We start from the raw sequence: 18,914 nt of genomic DNA on the forward strand, positions 1-18,914 counted from the left end.
GCGTACGAGGGGCGGCCACTCTTGTCCCTCAGTCAGTACCTGCCAAAACATGTCGTTACTTAACATATGGTCAATGGTTAGGAATTTGATGTTCAGTTTACCCTTTTATTTTTTTTAATACTTTATAAAATGTCTAAAACAACACAAAATAAACTGTAACTTTCGTTCCGTTTCTCAGATTGGATATCAATAATAAAATGATGCTAAAATCTTTGATGTTTCATTGTAATTCTATCAGTTCCTAAAACCTTTTTTTCTTGTAAGTAATCAGAGTTATATAATATTTAAAACCTTCGCGTTTTGATCACATATTAACTCACATTTATAGACGGGTCTAACGCGAAATTTATTCAATTACCTTTATTTACCGACGTTTCGACACAGGTTTCACTGGTCATGGTCGCGGCTAACTGATGTCCCAGCAAAATGTCAAAACAGAGATTTGTGCAACTATCCGACGAAAAGAAACCCGATGAAAATGTGATGTCTACCCCAAACTTTTTCATACACTTTTCGTCGGGTAGTTGCACAAATTTCTGTTTTAACGAAAAGTGTAGTGATTAACTCTGATTACATATTAAATGTGAGTTAATATGTAATCAGAGTTAATCACGGTTTTGGGCCAAGATAAAGCTATAATAAGTTTTGAAACGATAGTGTCAATGGTGCATGGCACAGGAGCCAGGGGGCAGGCAATAAGCAGGGGCTTTATTGGCAGGAATTATCAATATCAAGTTTTTAATTCCCATTTAGGCCACAAGATGGTAGACCCTTCAAGTCGCACGTTCCCTAAGAAGTTAATGAGTAAGTAAGCCGTAGAGTTTACCTTCGATATGAATCATGCGAGTCCCGGTCCGAGTCGGCGTAGGGCGCCCAGTGCGCGGGCGCCGCGTCGCCTTCCTCACGCTCGCTGTTGTTGCTCGTGCCTGTACATGTGTTCGTTATTTTAGGGTCCAAATAGGGCAAGTAGTTATAGTAAGAAGTGGAGACTCATGTCATATGGTTCATAATACGGGATTTTTTAAACTGGTAAACTTTACCAGCGTTTTGGGCATTCCAACTAAATTGGCTGGTTTAACAAGTAGGTATATATTATGAAAGTGAAAGTAAGCCGGGTCGGATGCACCAATTGCACCAGTAATAAGGGGCTATTCATAAATTATGTCATTTCAAATTAGGGGCGGGGGGGGGGGGCTGGTCATCGGATGATGGTAGCATGACGTGGGAGGAAACGGGGTTATTCGAAGCATGATTTTTGGATGATTTTAGGGGTGGGGGGGTCAAAAATCGTCAAAAATAGATTACGTAATTTATGAACAGCCCCTAAGGCAATTGACAAACATTTCACACGAAATTAATTTTGGAATTCTGTAATCTCAGTCTCAGTCAGTGTGATTCTGTGTCTCAGTGTGTGATCTGTGACGATGTCGACTTTAAGCTTTGGATTCCTCCGAAAACGGTGCCGTCATATTACGGCCGCTATATAGCGTTGACTGACGTCACTAGAACGTGGTCTATGTAAACAAGATGGCGCGGTTTCCTAGACGGCGTTACGTTACGTTGATTGTCAACGTAACGTAAGATGACGGCCGTCATGACCTTGTCGATAGTTTCGTGAACGTTTTATTAGATAGCGGTGACGCCATTTTGAATAAATGACACGAGATTTGAATAAATGATTCCGTACTACGATTATTTTCCTCTTCTGATGATATTTCATCCTCCAAGTAAATTATAGATGATCAAGCAAATCTTGTCAGTAGGAAAAGGCGCGAAATTCAAATTTTCTATGGGACGTTATCGTATCGCGCCTACATTTTTCAAATTTGCCGCTTTGACCTTGGTGGATGACGGTGTGTTATGACGCCGTGGTACTTTCCACATGTCGCCATCGTAAAGACGGCCGTCTTTTGCGGCCGCTATATGACGGCCGTCATATGACGGCACCGTTTTCGGAGGAATCCAAAGCTTTAGGCAATTGACAAACATTTCACACGAAATTAATTTTGGAATTCTGTAATCTCAGTCTCAGTCAGTGTGATTCTGTGTCTCAGTGTGTGATCTGTGACGATGTCGACTTTAGTCAGGGGGGTGTCACTCCGCAGTTTAGGTACATTTGGCGCACGATAGTCGTGTCACGTGGCGCTCGCGCAAAATTGAAAATACACAATGGCTTCGAAACTTACTTCCGCGAGAATCAGACATGCTATCTCCGGATAAAAAATGTATGTTTACATAATCAACGTTTGTAATTCCTACATATTTATCTTAAAAACAATAAATCAGTGGGTATAGGTATAAAAACTTGTCAAGTGATAACCCCGTGCCGACACTCACAGCTCGGTCATAAAACTGCGGCGCGCAAAGGAGATTCACGGTTCGTGCGCGGTTATAAGTTTCAATTTTGCTTGCAGGCGGCGATATAGGTGTATTTTTATACCTAAACCTGACTTTTGTGAAGGAGTGAATTTTCTGTATGGTAGTACTATTAGTTATTCTGTGCTTTAGTAATGATTCCGCGGATGGTATGTCTGACTCACACTGGTCTACGGGCGTGATGGAGAGGTGCGGCGGGTCGGGGTCGGCGCTCGGCAGCGGGTCGGCGCGCGCCGGCGAGGCGGGCGCGGGCGGCGACGGCGAGTCCAGCGAGATCACCCCGCCCGCACCGCCCGGCGACCGGTAGCCCGACGACGAGACCGCCTCCACACCTACAATACGACATCCACACACGCACATTACGATCACGCAGAAACTGACACTTCTGTCATAGTTGGGTCAATCAACTATTTCTTGTTGTTATTCTGTCCGGTCAGCCAATGGAAAGGGTTTATAAGTATCACAAAAAAGCGTGTTTGGTGAATTTAAATGCCTAAAAATCAGGTTTTAAAGAGTGACCCAGGAGAACGTAACCATGGCAACGAGTGACAAGAAAAAGTTGATTCACCCAGTTACATGATGATGAGATATAAAGTTTACATTTATACAAACGCGTTAACCAGCACAGGTTTGAGACGCACGGACACACAGACCGCTTACAACGCGCGCGCCTCCCGTCCACGCCGCGCATGCATTTTTAGCGTAGCGTGAGGGGCGCGATAGATGCGAAACGCAATCCTTTTGTGCTTTGTCTTTCTGTTTTGAAAAACCGGCCAAGTGCGAGTCGGACTCGCGCACGGAGGGTTCCGCACCATCAACAAAAAATAGAGCAAAACAAGCAAAAAAACGGTCACCCATCCAAGTAGTGACCCCGCCCGACGTTGCTTAACTTCGGTCAAAAATCACGTTTGTTGTATGGGAGCCACACTTAAATCTTTATTTTACTCTGTTTTTAGTATTTGTTGTTATAGCGGCAACAGAAATACATCATCTGTGAAAATTTCAACTGTCTAGCTATCGCGGTTCATGAGATACAGCCTGGTGACAGACGGACGGACGGTCGGACGGACGGACGGGACGGACGGACGGACGGACGGACGGACGGACGAACGGACGGACAGCGGAGTCTTAGTAATAGGGTCCCGTTTTTACCCTTTACGGAACCCTAAAAATGACCGTCCCGGAAATGTCAGGATTAAAGTGATGTTCAGACTTTTTTCACGATTTTATATTCTTATGTATCTGAACCGAGCAAAGTGGCGTGCTCTTGTGTTAGAGGCCAAGACTCATTTAGGGTCATCGTGCCAGCCAAGTAAGTATGTAAGTATTATATGGCAACCTTACTCTGTCACATTTGCTACTACAGCCGTAATAAATTTTCTCACCGTTGGAAGAAGAATACGTGTCGTCAGTCTTGACGGTGACCTCGGCTGGCGGCGTGGGTTTCGGCTGCGGCACCTTCCGCTTGAGCGGCAGCTCGTCCTCGGAGTCCGACGTAAGGTCCACAAGGACCTCTGTGGCTTTTGGCGTCCTGTTCTCCCCGACTGCGGCGCGTTTGGCGTTACCACTGTTGCCTTCTACCGGTATGACCTCTGTTCGATGAAAAAATAATTTAATGAAAACATCCTCAATTAAGTTAATAAACGCTGGTTGTAGTCAATGAAGAGTTATTATTGTGTACAAAACTAATAACTCAACAGATAGTGATATGGCCAGATAACTGATACTGCCGAACATTCGGACTGTTTCCATTTGCGAAATCTGCATATACGACCATTGCGACCTAAAACGAATTGCAAGTGTATGTAGTCTGTCATCCAAGTTTAAAGTATCCATATACCTTCGTATGTCTAAGCACTGATCAGTGCGCATGAATTTAAAAATCCATTGTTTAATACAATAGGTTTAAATTTGTCCGCACTGCTCAGTGCTTAGACATACGAAGGGATATACAACATTTTTTACAGATCATCACATCACATTGTAGTGGGGCGCTGATGTGTATTTTTATATATCTATACGTAGTTATAGGGCACTTGCGCCGACTCCTTAACGAGTAATAAACTAGTTTGGTAACTAGATGGTTGTTTCACTCATCTTAGGCGCCAGAGCGGTCCATTACTCCCGCATCGTTTTCGTGACATGATCGCAAGGCGCGGGGCGGAAGCGCCTTTTTAGGGTTCCGTACCTAAAGGGTAAAAACGGGACCCTATTACTAAGACTCCGCTGTCCGTCCGTCCGTCTGTCACCAGGCTGTATCTCACGAACCGTGATAGCTAGACAGTTGAAATTTTCACAGATGATGTATTTCTGTTGCCGCTATAACAACAAATACTAAAAACAGAATAAAATAAAGATTTAAGGGGGGCTCCCATACAACAAACGTGATTTTTGACCGAAGTTAAGCAACGTCGGGCGGGGTCAGTACTTGGATGGGTGACCGTTTTTAGGGTTCCGTAGCCAAATGGCAAAAAACGGAACCCTTATAGATTCGTCATGTCTGTCTGTCTGTCCGTCTGTCCGTCCGTATGTCACAGCCACTTTTCTCCGAAACTATAAGAACTATACTGTTGAAACTTGGTAAGTAGATGTAGTCTGTGAACCGCATTAAGATTTTTACACAAAAATAGAAATAAAACAATAAATTTTTGGGGTTCCCCATACTTCGAACTGAAACTCAAAAAAATTTTTTTCATCAAACCCATACGTGTGGGGTATCTATGGATAGGTCTTGAAAAATGATATTGAGGTTTCTAATATCATTTTTTTCTAAACTGAATAGTTTGCGCGAGAGACACTTCCAAAGTGGTAAAACGTGTGTCCCCCCCCCTGTAACTTCTAAAATAAGAGAATGATAAAACTAAAAAAAATATATGATGTACATTACCATGTAAACTTCCACCGAAAATTGGTTTGAACGAGATCTAGTAAGTAGTTTTTTTTTTATACGTCATAAATCGCCTAAATACGGAACCCTTCATGGGCGAGTCCGACTCGCACTTGGCCGCTTTTTTTTGCTTGTTTTGCTTTATTTTTTGTTGATGGTGCGGAACCCTCCGTGCGCGAGTCCGACTCGCACTTGTTTTGAAGACGGCGAAGGCCGAGGCTGACCCGACATATTACGGCATACGGCATGGCATGGCGGCTACAGATGCCGGTACTGACCCAGGTCGTCGGCGATGAGCGTGACGGGCTCGGCGGCGGGCTGCGCGGGCGGCGCGCGCGCGGGCGGCGCGTGCGCAGACCAGCTGCCGTCCGCGTGCAGCTGGATCTCGCTGCAGTCGCCGGCCAGCCGCGGCGACGTCAGCACCTCTTGGAAGTAGCTAAGGTAAACAATGCCAAACTTTAATGATTCTCACGATTACCCACCCGCTCCTAACTATAAAAGGCACATGAGCAAATTGGTACCTACCTGCACTTATCTAAAAAAGGCACATGAGCAGATTGCCAGATTGGTGAGACCCTATAAAACCTTAAGGCAGAGTACCAACTTATCTCTTCTACTTTACTACAGTAGAACGCAAATACGAGTGAATCGAGTCCCAAAGACAATTTGACAAATAGGACTAGCTTAGAATAACATTCATCAATACCAAGGCTCGGAACCGGTTTTTTCTTCATATAAAAAATACCGGTATTATTACGTTCTTTTTCGTTCTTTGGTTTATTATTTCATTTTTAATGGGACAATCTAATAATATGAAGTTGTTACCTAAATACATGATTCAGTCCTACGTAAAGAGCATAAAATAATTAAAAATATTGGGCTATTTTGGGTTTTACAAAAAAACCGGTTCCGAGCCCTGATCAATACTTTTTTAATTGATAAAGATTAGAATGACATGAACTTTCTATCGTTGGGAACACAGGGATAAGAAGTATGATCATTGATCATTTAACTCGGGTTACAACTTCCACTGCAGGTGCGGGCAGTTGGCAGCCCTCGAGCACACACTCACCCGTCCACCACCAGCGAGTCGTACAGCGCGGGCCGGTCGCACACGGGGCACAGCCACGTCGGCTTGCGCTCGTTCATCTGCAGGAACAGCGAGGCGTCGAAGCACTGCAGGTGCGGGCAGTTGGCAGCCCTCGAGCACACACTCACCCGTCCACCACCAGCGAGTCGTACAGCGCGGGCCGGTCGCACACGGGGCACAGCCACGTCGGCTTGCGCTCGTTCATCTGCAGGAACAGCGAGGCGTCGAAGCACTGCAGGTGCGGGCAGTTGGCAGCCCTCGAGCACACACTCACCCGTCCACCACCAGCGAGTCGTACAGCGCGGGCCGGTCGCACACGGGGCACAGCCACGTCGGCTTGCGCTCGTTCATCTGCAGGAACAGCGAGGCGTCGAAGCACTGCAGGTGCGGGCAGTTGGCAGCCCTCGAGCACACACTCACCCGTCCACCACCAGCGAGTCGTACAGCGCGGGCCGGTCGCACACGGGGCACAGCCACGTCGGCTTGCGCTCGTTCATCTGCAGGAACAGCGAGGCGTCGAAGCACTGCAGGTGCGGGCAGTTGGCAGCCCTCGAGCACACACTCACCCGTCCACCACCAGCGAGTCGTACAGCGCGGGCCGGTCGCACACGGGGCACAGCCACGTCGGCTTGCGCTCGTTCATCTGCAGGAACAGCGAGGCGTCGAAGCACTGCAGGTGCGGGCAGTTGGCAGCCCTCGAGCACACACTCACCCGTCCACCACCAGCGAGTCGTACAGCGCGGGCCGGTCGCACACGGGGCACAGCCACGTCGGCTTGCGCTCGTTCATCTGCAGGAACAGCGAGGCGTCGAAGCACTGCAGGTGCGGGCAGTTGGCAGCCCTCGAGCACACACTCACCCGTCCACCACCAGCGAGTCGTACAGCGCGGGCCGGTCGCACACGGGGCACAGCCACGTCGGCTTGCGCTCGTTCATCTGCAGGAACAGCGAGGCGTCGAAGCACTGCAGGTGCGGGCAGTTGGCAGCCCTCGAGCACACACTCACCCGTCCACCACCAGCGAGTCGTACAGCGCGGGCCGGTCGCACACGGGGCACAGCCACGTCGGCTTGCGCTCGTTCATCTGCAGGAACAGCGAGGCGTCGAAGCACTGCAGGTGCGGGCAGTTGGCAGCCCTCGAGCACACACTCACCCGTCCACCACCAGCGAGTCGTACAGCGCGGGCCGGTCGCACACGGGGCACAGCCACGTCGGCTTGCGCTCGTTCATCTGCAGGAACAGCGAGGCGTCGAAGCACTGCAGGTGCGGGCAGTTGGCAGCCCTCGAGCACACACTCACCCGTCCACCACCAGCGAGTCGTACAGCGCGGGCCGGTCGCACACGGGGCACAGCCACGTCGGCTTGCGCTCGTTCATCTGCAGGAACAGCGAGGCGTCGAAGCACTGCAGGTGCGGGCAGTTGGCAGCCCTCGAGCACACACTCACCCGTCCACCACCAGCGAGTCGTACAGCGCGGGCCGGTCGCACACGGGGCACAGCCACGTCGGCTTGCGCTCGTTCATCTGCAGGAACAGCGAGGCGTCGAAGCACTGCAGGTGCGGGCAGTTGGCAGCCCTCGAGCACACACTCACCCGTCCACCACCAGCGAGTCGTACAGCGCGGGCCGGTCGCACACGGGGCACAGCCACGTCGGCTTGCGCTCGTTCATCTGCAGGAACAGCGAGGCGTCGAAGCACTGCAGGTGCGGGCAGTTGGCAGCCCTCGAGCACACACTCACCCGTCCACCACCAGCGAGTCGTACAGCGCGGGCCGGTCGCACACGGGGCACAGCCACGTCGGCTTGCGCTCGTTCATCTGCAGGAACAGCGAGGCGTCGAAGCACTGCAGGTGCGGGCAGTTGGCAGCCCTCGAGCACACACTCACCCGTCCACCACCAGCGAGTCGTACAGCGCGGGCCGGTCGCACACGGGGCACAGCCACGTCGGCTTGCGCTCGTTCATCTGCAGGAACAGCGAGGCGTCGAAGCACTGCAGGTGCGGGCAGTTGGCAGCCCTCGAGCACACACTCACCCGTCCACCACCAGCGAGTCGTACAGCGCGGGCCGGTCGCACACGGGGCACAGCCACGTCGGCTTGCGCTCGTTCATCTGCAGGAACAGCGAGGCGTCGAAGCACTGCAGGTGCGGGCAGTTGGCCGGCCGGCACGGGCACGACATGCGCATCTTGCCGAGCGGACACATGAGCGACACGCGGAGGGAGGTCGTCGCGATCTCGCTGTCGTAGTCTTCTGACAACTTCTCTTTTACTGTAACAAAGTTATTATTAGTTCCACTCTTTGACCGCTGACGTGCGAGGCTACAGCCCAATCAACCTTCGTGGGCTTCGTGCATTCCGACAAAGTTTAGGATGACGATAGACGTGTCGTTCGTTCAGAGTTAACAAACATTTGCTAACAAAAAATAGTGTAAGTAAAAGCTCAGAGCTAAAAGATAGACAGAGGTAAAATCACCGAGACGAAACTGTGATTTCATCACCACATCGATTAATTTCCTAGTGTTTACGTGCGACGCACACGTTAACCAGGAACTCCAGAGCGAGAAGTGATTGGCTTAAACCCAATAAGTATGTATGAGCAAAACTGGCTTGTTATGTTATAAGGTCAGTTCAGTGTTGTGTATAACGCTTATTTTTAGGCTTAAAGACTCAAGCCCTCAAAACTCGTAAAAGTCTTGAAGACTCGACTATATATGAGAATTGTATTTATTTATTTTACGCGTATGGATGTAAGAAATCGTCTTTGCCGCCTTTAAGGCGTTAAGCCTCGAGAGTCTTAAGGGTTCGAGAGGGTCGGGGAGTCTTTAAGCCTCGAAATGAGCGTTATTCACAACACTAGGTCAGTTATTTTTAATGTGTTTTTCTATTTAGGCTCGTGTTATAAAGCTTGACTCACTGAGCGAGCGCGTGTAGTCCGGGTTCTTGGTGCCCTTGTTCTTGAGCCGCAGCAGCAGCTCGGCGGAGGTCAGCTTGCGCACCAGGAACACGCTCAGTACGTACGCGCGAGTGAAGTCCGACGCCCAAGTCACCTGTTATGTACAGTTATAAGCCCTGTTACATCATATTGGAGGTTGCATATGTGCTACTGGCACAATACATAGTAAACTCATTGCTATAAGTACTGATGACAATATAATAAAAATAAAATAAAAAAGCCTTTTATTTCTGGTTTTCATATCACGGATAAAATTAGTAACTTAACCTATGCTTAAATCTAAATTTCACCAGAACCCTCTTTGGAGGTATAGGCCTCTTCCAGCTTTTTCCATTTTGTGCGGTCTTGGGCCTCCCATATCCAATTGACCCCCTCTACTTTAATAATGTCGTCAGCCCAGCGTTCCAATGGCCGTCTTCTTTTTCTGTTGCCGTCTGGGCCTTTCCAGGCTGTCGTCTTTAAGGTCCACCTCTCGTCCTGAAGTCTGGCAACGTGGCCAGCCCATCTCCATTTTTGTTTCTGGGCGTGGCTTAGTGCACCTATAATCTTTGTTTTTCCTCTGATTATGGAATGCCTGGTCTTCTCAATTCTTCTTATTTTCAGCATACTCCTTTCCATACCCCTTTGGCATGAAACTATCATCCTTTTTGTCTTTGATGAGAACTTCCACGTTTGACATGCGTAGGTTAAGGTTGGGAGTAAGCACATGTCCATTATTTTCTTTTTGAGCTGAACAGATAGGTTGCTCTTTAAGGTTTCTTTTAAGCTCCAAAACCTGTTCCAGGTGTTTTTGATTTTTCTCTCTATCTCTTGGTCATTTGATTTGGCATCGAAGCTTATTTGTTTCCCTAGGTACACATAATGATCAACATACTCTATCTGTTCAGACTCAATATATATAGGTTTTTTTAATGCTATTTGACATTATTTTGGTTTTGGTAAAGTTGATGACAATATGTTGTCTTTAATCATTGACAAATTTATTCAAGAAAAAACTCTAGTTATATATGTAAGAAATCCACAACGCAGGCTTCGTCCGGTGGCCACAAATGCAAATCAGCAACATGCTTCGTCCCAAACACAACAAGGATGATATCCGCAACAGGCTTCGTCATTCTAAAATCTAAGTTAAACAATATAACCGTCACGAATCGTACCTGGCTCAAATGTCCCCATTACGCTGGCTGTCTTTAATTAAAATATATTGTTCCACATGCCACATGAAAAAACTAGTTTTAACTATCAGCTCCACTTCTGCTATGAACCAAGAGTATGGTTCTTCTAATACATTAAAGAAGGTCATAGACGTTTGTAATAGAAATATAAAGTAGAATTTGTTACATTTTTCTATCAAATTATGTGGATATTTTATTTTGCCTAATACGGGCAGAATACTTGTATTGATTCACCCATTTACGATTTCGCAAATCCATAGCTCAATGGAGACCTCTTTGGCTTTGGCACAAGATACATTTTCTGCCTTTTTTTTGGTCAAATAAGGTAAAGGTAAATTTCTCGAGCGCGCCAATTTAAAACAGATGGATCGATTTATCATAATAGATGGCGACGGCCGACCGATACTAATTCTATCTAGAGTATCTAGATACACAGACAAGTTCCCAAAGCACGATCATCACTTTACATTTTTTTCAACGTATCATTGCTGATGCACACTGTGCGAAGATGTTGATACAATTCCTTGCCAGTCTGCCTGTGACCACGAACGTAACGTCACGTTCGAAACGTCAGGCGAAAAATAAACGTAAGTCTTACGCGATTAAGTCCCGTGGTAGTTATAAAAGTATGTGCGAACCGACCTGTTCGAATAAGAAGGTATTGTAATAATAGTAGTACCTGGACTGTGTTGGCCACTGTAGGACAAAGCTTCACCAGCGAGGATATGTTCACAGGCCGGGGCGGCCGCTTCGGCTCTGGTGTCGGCTTGTTGGTAGGGATCGGGTTCTGCACATTCAAACACATTGGTTATGCTGCCTTCAAGTTTTAATATCTGGGAGACCGAGCTTTGCTCGGAAAACATATAAAAACTCAAAAATCCGCGTTTTCCAAAAACCAACCTAGATCGACTTTTCGCCCCCGAAAACCCCCATGTAGCATATTTCATCGAAATCGTTACAGCTTTATTCCGAGAGTTTATTCCGTGATCCTCAAAATATATATACATATAAATAAATATACAAGAATTGCTCGTTTAAAGGTATAAGATTTGTATGCAATCCCTCATCAAGACCTCAAAGACTTCAAGAATTATCAGAGAGCACCTGTCAATAAGTGACTAAATTAAGTTATCTAAAATGTAATTGCTGGAGGGAAAGTTAAATGAAACTTTGCATTTTTTATCTCCCTGCCATTTATATAATATCCTGCAAATTTTAGTATGACGCACTTCTAGCAACCTTCTTCTTCCTCGCGTTGTCCCGGCATTTTGCCACGGCTCATGGCAGCCTGGGGTCCGCTTGACAACTAATCCCATGATTTGACGTAGGCACTAGTTTTTACGAAAGCGACTGCCATCTGACCTTCCAACCCAGAGGGGAAACTAGGCCTTATTGGGATTAGTCCGGTTTCCTCACGTTGTTTTCCTTCACCGAAAAGCAACTGGTAAATATCAAATATTTCGTACATAAGTTCCGAAAAAGTCATTGGTACGAGCCGGGGTTTGAACCGGCGACCTCCGGATTGAAAGTCGCACGCTCTTACCGCTAGGCCACCAGCGCTTAAATAAATTGGAAGGAGTAAAAGGAAGGTTTCTTTAGACGCAACTCTACAACAGATATACTCACTGGCAGTGGACACATTTTGTTGTTGACTTTAACGTTAACACTCGGCGGGAAGCAGTCTTCTTGTTCACACGTTGTCTCCAGAAGGCAAAACCTTAGTTGGGCCTGTCAACAAACATGTCAATACAGTCATGCAATCTGCACATAGTCGGGTTTACAAACATCTTTACAAGCCAACATTGTATCTATCAAACTTGTATCTAATGATAAGAACATAATTACGAACTAAATAGTTTTAAGTTTAGGAGGTATCAAATGTACAGTGGGCCAAGAAAGTGGTCTACCAGTTTTGACAAAAGTTTCTGCGAGATCTAACAATCGCTAAGGTTGACAATTGTCACCGACATTCATGTCAAACCTTGTTATCTCAAGACGTTCAAACGAACCTCAACCGTAGGGTGGTAGACCACTTTCTTGGCCCACTGTACTATGTTTATTTTATCAATAATTCTGGACATTCCAAAAGTATATTTATTTACAGGCTTCTAAGGATGGTATTCCATCTGTCCAATATATTGGTCCAATGTGCATTGTGTCTCACTGGTGGCATTTTAGTTAGGTAGTATCTTCACTTCTACTGCCCCTATAGTTCGTTTTTTTTAGCATTAGAAATAAGGTAAACAATCTTGATCATCTTCCTTGCGTTGTCCCGGCATTTTGCCACGGCTCATGGGAGCCTGGGGTCCGCTTGGCAACTAATCCCAGTAATTGGCGTGGGCACTAGTTTTTACGAAAGCGACTGCCATCTGACCTTCCAACCCAGAGGGTAAACTAGGCCCGTATTGGGATTAGTCCGGTTTCCTCACGATGTTTTCCTTCACCGAAAAGCGACTGGTAAATATCAAATGATATATCGTACATAAGTTCCGAAAAACTCATTGGTACGAGCCGGGGTTCGAACCCGCGACCTCCGGATTGCAAGTCGCACGCTCTTACCGCTAGGCCACCAGCGCTTTTTAAGGTAAACAATCTTGATGTGTCTTTAATTGAAAAACACATTTTAAAAATAAGTTACGGCAAATATGTAACAATTATGAATCTAATACGATCATTTATATTCTTCTGCTTTCATAAGTTTTTGATTTTTAAAAAGCGTTTTTCAATTAAAAGACATGTCAAGATCGCTTACCTTCTTGCAAGTTCTTTCTAATGCTAAAAAAACGAACTATAGTTCACCAGCGCGGCACTCGGGTATAGGTCCTAGTTCTCACCTGTATAACATAGTCTAGTTTGTTGCTGGTGCCGACGATGTCCTTGCCGCACGCTATGTCGGTGGCCTGCGCGGGAGTGAGATGGAACTGGTAGGCGCCCTCCTGCATGCGGCCCGCTTGTGTCGGCATCATCGTGGTCGGCTTCATCAGCTCAGCCATCACGTCGTAGAACGGCAATCTGAAACAAATTCGGAGTTAAGACTTGTTTTCAAATACAGGGTGGCGCATTTAGATCGGTCAGTATGGGAAAATCTGAAACTATAAGACATACGACGATCTCTTCTTAGGAACCATGTCATCGATTTTAGTAACAAGAAAAACTGCATTCATACATTTAAATTTTTTTTATGTAAAATGTATTGAAAAAAATGGTGGCCATTTCGAAAACATACTAAAATAAATTAAAGGATATGAAAACAATGCATTTTATTCATTTCAGACATCATGTTTCATAGTAACATTTACTGCTTAAGACCTACACAATCGATATCTAAATAGAAATAATTTTAGATTTTTTTTTTTTCAAAACGTCCGGGTTCGATTCCCGAGCTGAGTACACATTTTTTTTAATGTATGAATGCAGTTTTTCTTGTTACTGAAATCGATGACATGGTTCCTAAGAAGAGATCGTCGTATGTCTTATAGTTTCAGATTTTCCCATACTGACCGATCTGAATGCGCCACCCTGTATACTAATAATATACGCAAATATACTAATAACGCGTCGCGCTGGGTCACATCAGTCGGATCGGACGTTAGGCAGCGAGCGGTGGCGCGCGCGATGAGGGCGTGTTGAGAGCGCGGTCCGCGCGCGCCCTGTTTGAACAGTCATCGCGTCGGCATCACGCGGCGCGGACGCGGCGCTGCGTCGCGCTCTGTGTCTGGCCAAGCCTTTACTTACACTCGTCACAGTTATTTGGAATCGGCGTAGTATATTTTTACTGTAATATTTCTCTCCCTATACAGAGTGGCTAAAAAATAACTGCATTCCCGTTGCTAGGGAGGCTTTGGGGTACTGAACACCTTTTACCATGGGTCCAACACCAAATCGCGAAAAAAAAATTTGGTGTTTCATACATTTTGGCTGGTCCATTTTCTATGGGAGGGTAAAAATTTGTTTCGCGATTTCGGGGTTGGTCCCACAGTAAAAGTTGCTCAGTATGATCCCAAAACCTCCCTGACAACGGGAATGCGGTTATTTTTGTACACCTACGTCAGGCGTCGCTCACTCCGCGATTTCGTCGCTTTTCTACAGGTAGCTAAAAGTACATCCGTTCCACACCAATTTTGGTGGCTAGCCATAAGCCGCGCGTGGCGCTGTCGCCACCTAGCGGCCATATCTGTGCTGATCGTAACAGACGCGTTTTGTTAGAGAGCGAGTCTGCTGTACCTAGTACTGTTATTTATTCTGTGCCTACGTGTAAAAAGTGCCATAAGTGGCCCTTTGACCTATCTAAAAAGAGACTAACGTAGATTTACGTTGAAGAACATTTCCTCACTGCTCCACGACACATTCTTTAACTATGTTTTCACAGATTTAAAAAAAATTAGGAGGTTCTCAATAGGGTTGGCAATTGTCAAAGGTTTGCATAGATGGCGCCATCATAGCTTGCCCTTTTTTCTATGAGATTTGGCTTAAAGGGCTGGCAACAACAAACGCTAAGGCAAAAACAAAAATTTGACACAATTCTAGGGATTGACAGGGCAAGCTATGATGGCGCCATCTGCTAAATACTTCAACCGGCCAACTCCATTGGTCGGAATGTTGGTGAATGTTGAGACTGGGATCAACACTTAGGGCCCATTTAGACGGTACGAGAACTCGCATGCGAGTTTCATTACATTGCGTCTTTTGATTGGTCGGCTGAATTGATGTAACCTCAATGGTCCGCAATGTAAAACTAAAATCGCGTGCGAGTTCGCGCGCCGTCTAAGGGTGTCCCCATACTTATCGACGCGGATTCGGCGAAAGCCGATAGTAAACAGCATAAACAGGTAAGGTTCGGTTCGGCTCCGTTCGGCCGTCGACGGCCGACGCGTCGGCGTCTTTTTCGCTCTTATTGCGTGGACATAAAGTTTCATTTCTATTGGCATTGCCGATTCCGCGTCGATAAGTTTGGGGAGACCCTAAATGAGCTCTTACGCTCTCAACTGTTAACTCACTTCTTGAACTTGACGTCGGGGTGCACGGGGTAGGGCGGCAGCGGCGCGGTGGGCGAGGGAGACGGCATGGGCGCGAGCGCGGCGCCCGGCGTGCCGTACCCGTGGTACATGCCGCTCGCGTACATGTTCTGTCGTGCCTGACGAATATTATCACTTTCAACCGCCATTTTTAATACGGCATATAGGGTCATTGTGTTAGTTTCCGTCCATGCTCTAGTTTTCGTCCACCTGACAGATTAGCAAATAATATATTTGATATTTAATTTGCTACTTGCGAAATATCATTTTGATATATTGTTTAGACATTAGGATTGCAATAAGTCCAAATTTGTGCAGCAATGTAGGTTTATATTCAAATTTCGTCAAGTGGACGAAAACTAGAGCTGGACGAAAACTAACGCACCTACCCTAGTTTAGACTTTTTTATGATTCTGAGAAGAATACAATTCTAAAAGTAATTTACATGGAAAACTTGTTAAATTTGGTTTGCTGTAGATTTGATTACAAGTGCAACATCAGAATCTAATAAAATTTTGTTAAGTCTTCAAATTTTTTAGATAACCAACTTTTTTATAAGTCCAATGCAACTGTAAAAAATCGTGCTCAAGTTGCAAAAAGTCGCCATACTCTGGCTTGTCCAATGTATAACATTTGAGCCGCCACTGCTGCGCCTGTCGAACACTTACAGTGACCGGCATGCCCTGTTGTCGCGAGTCCGTGTTGTACCCGCTGACGGCGGGGTGCTGGTACATGTTGCGCTGCGACGCCAGACCCGGCGCCAGCGGGTCCTTACCCTGCGACCCCCCGCCCGGCACGCCGCTCGACCCTAGCGCCTGTCGAACACTTACAGTGACCGGCATGCCCTGTTGTCGCGAGTCCGTGTTGTACCCGCTGACGGCGGGGTGCTGGTACATGTTGCGCTGCGACGCCAGACCCGGCGCCAGCGGGTCCTTACCCTGCGACCCCCCGCCCGGCACGCCGCTCGACCCTAGCGCCTGTCGAACACTTACAGTGACCGGCATGCCCTGTTGTCGCGAGTCCGTGTTGTACCCGCTGACGGCGGGGTGCTGGTACATGTTGCGCTGCGACGCCAGACCCGGCGCCAGCGGGTCCTTACCCTGCGACCCCCCGCCCGGCACGCCGCTCGACCCTAGCGCCTGTCGAACACTTACAGTGACCGGCATGCCCTGTTGTCGCGAGTCCGTGTTGTACCCGCTGACGGCGGGGTGCTGGTACATGTTGCGCTGCGACGCCAGACCCGGCGCCAGCGGGTCCTTACCCTGCGACCCCCCGCCCGGCACGCCGCTCGACCCTAGCGCCTGTCGAACACTTACAGTGACCGGCATGCCCTGTTGTCGCGAGTCCGTGTTGTACCCGCTGACGGCGGGGTGCTGGTACATGTTGCGCTGCGACGCCAGACCCGGCGCCAGCGGGTCCTTACCCTGCGACCCCCCGCCCGGCACGCCGCTCGACCCTAGCGCCTGTCGAACACTTACAGTGACCGGCATGCCCTGTTGTCGCGAGTCCGTGTTGTACCCGCTGACGGCGGGGTGCTGGTACATGTTGCGCTGCGACGCCAGGCCCGGCGCCAGCGGGTCCTTACCCTGCGACCCCCCGCCCGGCACGCCGCTCGACCCTAGCGCCTGTCGAACACTTACAGTGACCGGCATGCCCTGTTGTCGCGAGTCCGTGTTGTACCCGCTGACGGCGGGGTGCTGGTACATGTTGCGCTGCGACGCCAGACCCGGCGCCAGCGGGTCCTTACCCTGCGACCCCCCGCCCGGCACGCCGCTCGACCCTAGCGCCTGTCGAACACTTACAGTGACCGGCATGCCCTGTTGTCGCGAGTCCGTGTTGTACCCGCTGACGGCGGGGTGCTGGTACATGTTGCGCTGCGACGCCAGACCCGGCGCCAGCGGGTCCTTACCCTGCGACCCCCCGCCCGGCACGCCGCTCGACCCTAGCGCCTGTCGAACACTTACAGTGACCGGCATGCCCTGTTGTCGCGAGTCCGTGTTGTACCCGCTGACGGCGGGGTGCTGGTACATGTTGCGCTGCGACGCCAGACCCGGCGCCAGCGGGTCCTTACCCTGCGACCCCCCGCCCGGCACGCCGCTCGACCCTAGCGCCTGTCGAACACTTACAGTGACCGGCATGCCCTGTTGTCGCGAGTCCGTGTTGTACCCGCTGACGGCGGGGTGCTGGTACATGTTGCGCTGCGACGCCAGACCCGGCGCCAGCGGGTCCTTACCCTGCGACCCCCCGCCCGGCACGCCGCTCGACCCTAGCGCCTGTCGAACACTTACAGTGACCGGCATGCCCTGTTGTCGCGAGTCCGTGTTGTACCCGCTGACGGCGGGGTGCTGGTACATGTTGCGCTGCGACGCCAGACCCGGCGCCAGCGGGTCCTTACCCTGCGACCCCCCGCCCGGCACGCCGCTCGACCCTAGCGCCTGTCGAACACTTACAGTGACCGGCATGCCCTGTTGTCGCGAGTCCGTGTTGTACCCGCTGACGGCGGGGTGCTGGTACATGTTGCGCTGCGACGCCAGACCCGGCGCCAGCGGGTCCTTACCCTGCGACCCCCCGCCCGGCACGCCGCTCGACCCTAGCGCCTGTCGAACACTTACAGTGACCGGCATGCCCTGTTGTCGCGAGTCCGTGTTGTACCCGCTGACTGCGGGGTGCTGGTACATGTTGCGCTGCGACGCCAGGCCCGGCGCCAGCGGGTCCTTACCCTGCGACCCCCCGCCCGGCACGCCGCTCGACCCTAGCGCCTGTCGAACACTTACAGTGACCGGCATGCCCTGTTGTCGCGAGTCCGTGTTGTACCCGCTGACGGCGGGGTGCTGGTACATGTTGCGCTGCGACGCCAGACCCGGCGCCAGCGGGTCCTTACCCTGCGACCCCCCTCCCGGCACGCCGCTCGACCCTAGAGCCTGGTTGTTCCTGTTGAATTGTAACTATTATTGATTGAATCCTTCATGTTCAACTTACAGTGGTGTAGTATTGCTGATTAGAACTAGTCAAGATATTAGGGCAATTTCATATTGTGCAGCTTGACTGAGCAACAGTCAAAACAGTGCATGCGTCTAGGGCCACGTATGTTCATATAGGACTGTAGTGGGGCTCGCCTTCAAGAAAATAGTGTTGTGTACTATCATTGGTCTTACGAACCAAGAGGTGCAGTTTATAGCAAATCACACTAACGCCCCAACACCGAAGCCATGACTCATGCATCAACTGTTAGACTCCGACATCCACACCGGAGTGCAGCGGCTGCGAGGTAAAGACACTTGCCTAGAGTTGTTGTTCTTATGTGAACGTCCGTTTTCGGTAGCTTTGAGCCGCGATCTAAGTTCGGACGAGTTGCCATTTTCGGAGGGTGCCGCATTACTCGGTGCCGCGTTTCCTACCCTCGCTGAAGATCGTGTTTTAACCATT

The 18,914-nt window shown here is 49.0% G+C and overlaps 1 protein-coding gene across 1 annotated transcript; it reads right to left on the reverse strand.

Annotated features, from left to right (window-relative positions):
- Window positions 1-822: 822 nt before the first annotated feature.
- LOC134655554 (E3 SUMO-protein ligase PIAS2) lies at window positions 823-18,914 on the reverse strand. Its single transcript, XM_063511026.1, has 12 exons — window positions 18,771-18,914; window positions 18,263-18,419; window positions 15,471-15,607; window positions 13,308-13,485; window positions 12,100-12,201; window positions 11,153-11,260; window positions 9,260-9,392; window positions 8,380-8,614; window positions 5,542-5,699; window positions 3,762-3,968; window positions 2,541-2,708; window positions 823-926 (listed from the first exon to the last, which is right to left on the reverse strand). Exons 1-12 carry the CDS (start codon window positions 18,911-18,913, stop codon window positions 823-825), a joined length of 1,830 nt encoding a protein of 609 aa, XP_063367096.1. The 5' UTR covers window position 18,914.

Source organism: Cydia amplana, chromosome 16 (assembly GCF_948474715.1).
Source record: "Cydia amplana chromosome 16, ilCydAmpl1.1, whole genome shotgun sequence".
Taxonomy (NCBI): domain Eukaryota; kingdom Metazoa; phylum Arthropoda; class Insecta; order Lepidoptera; family Tortricidae; genus Cydia; species Cydia amplana.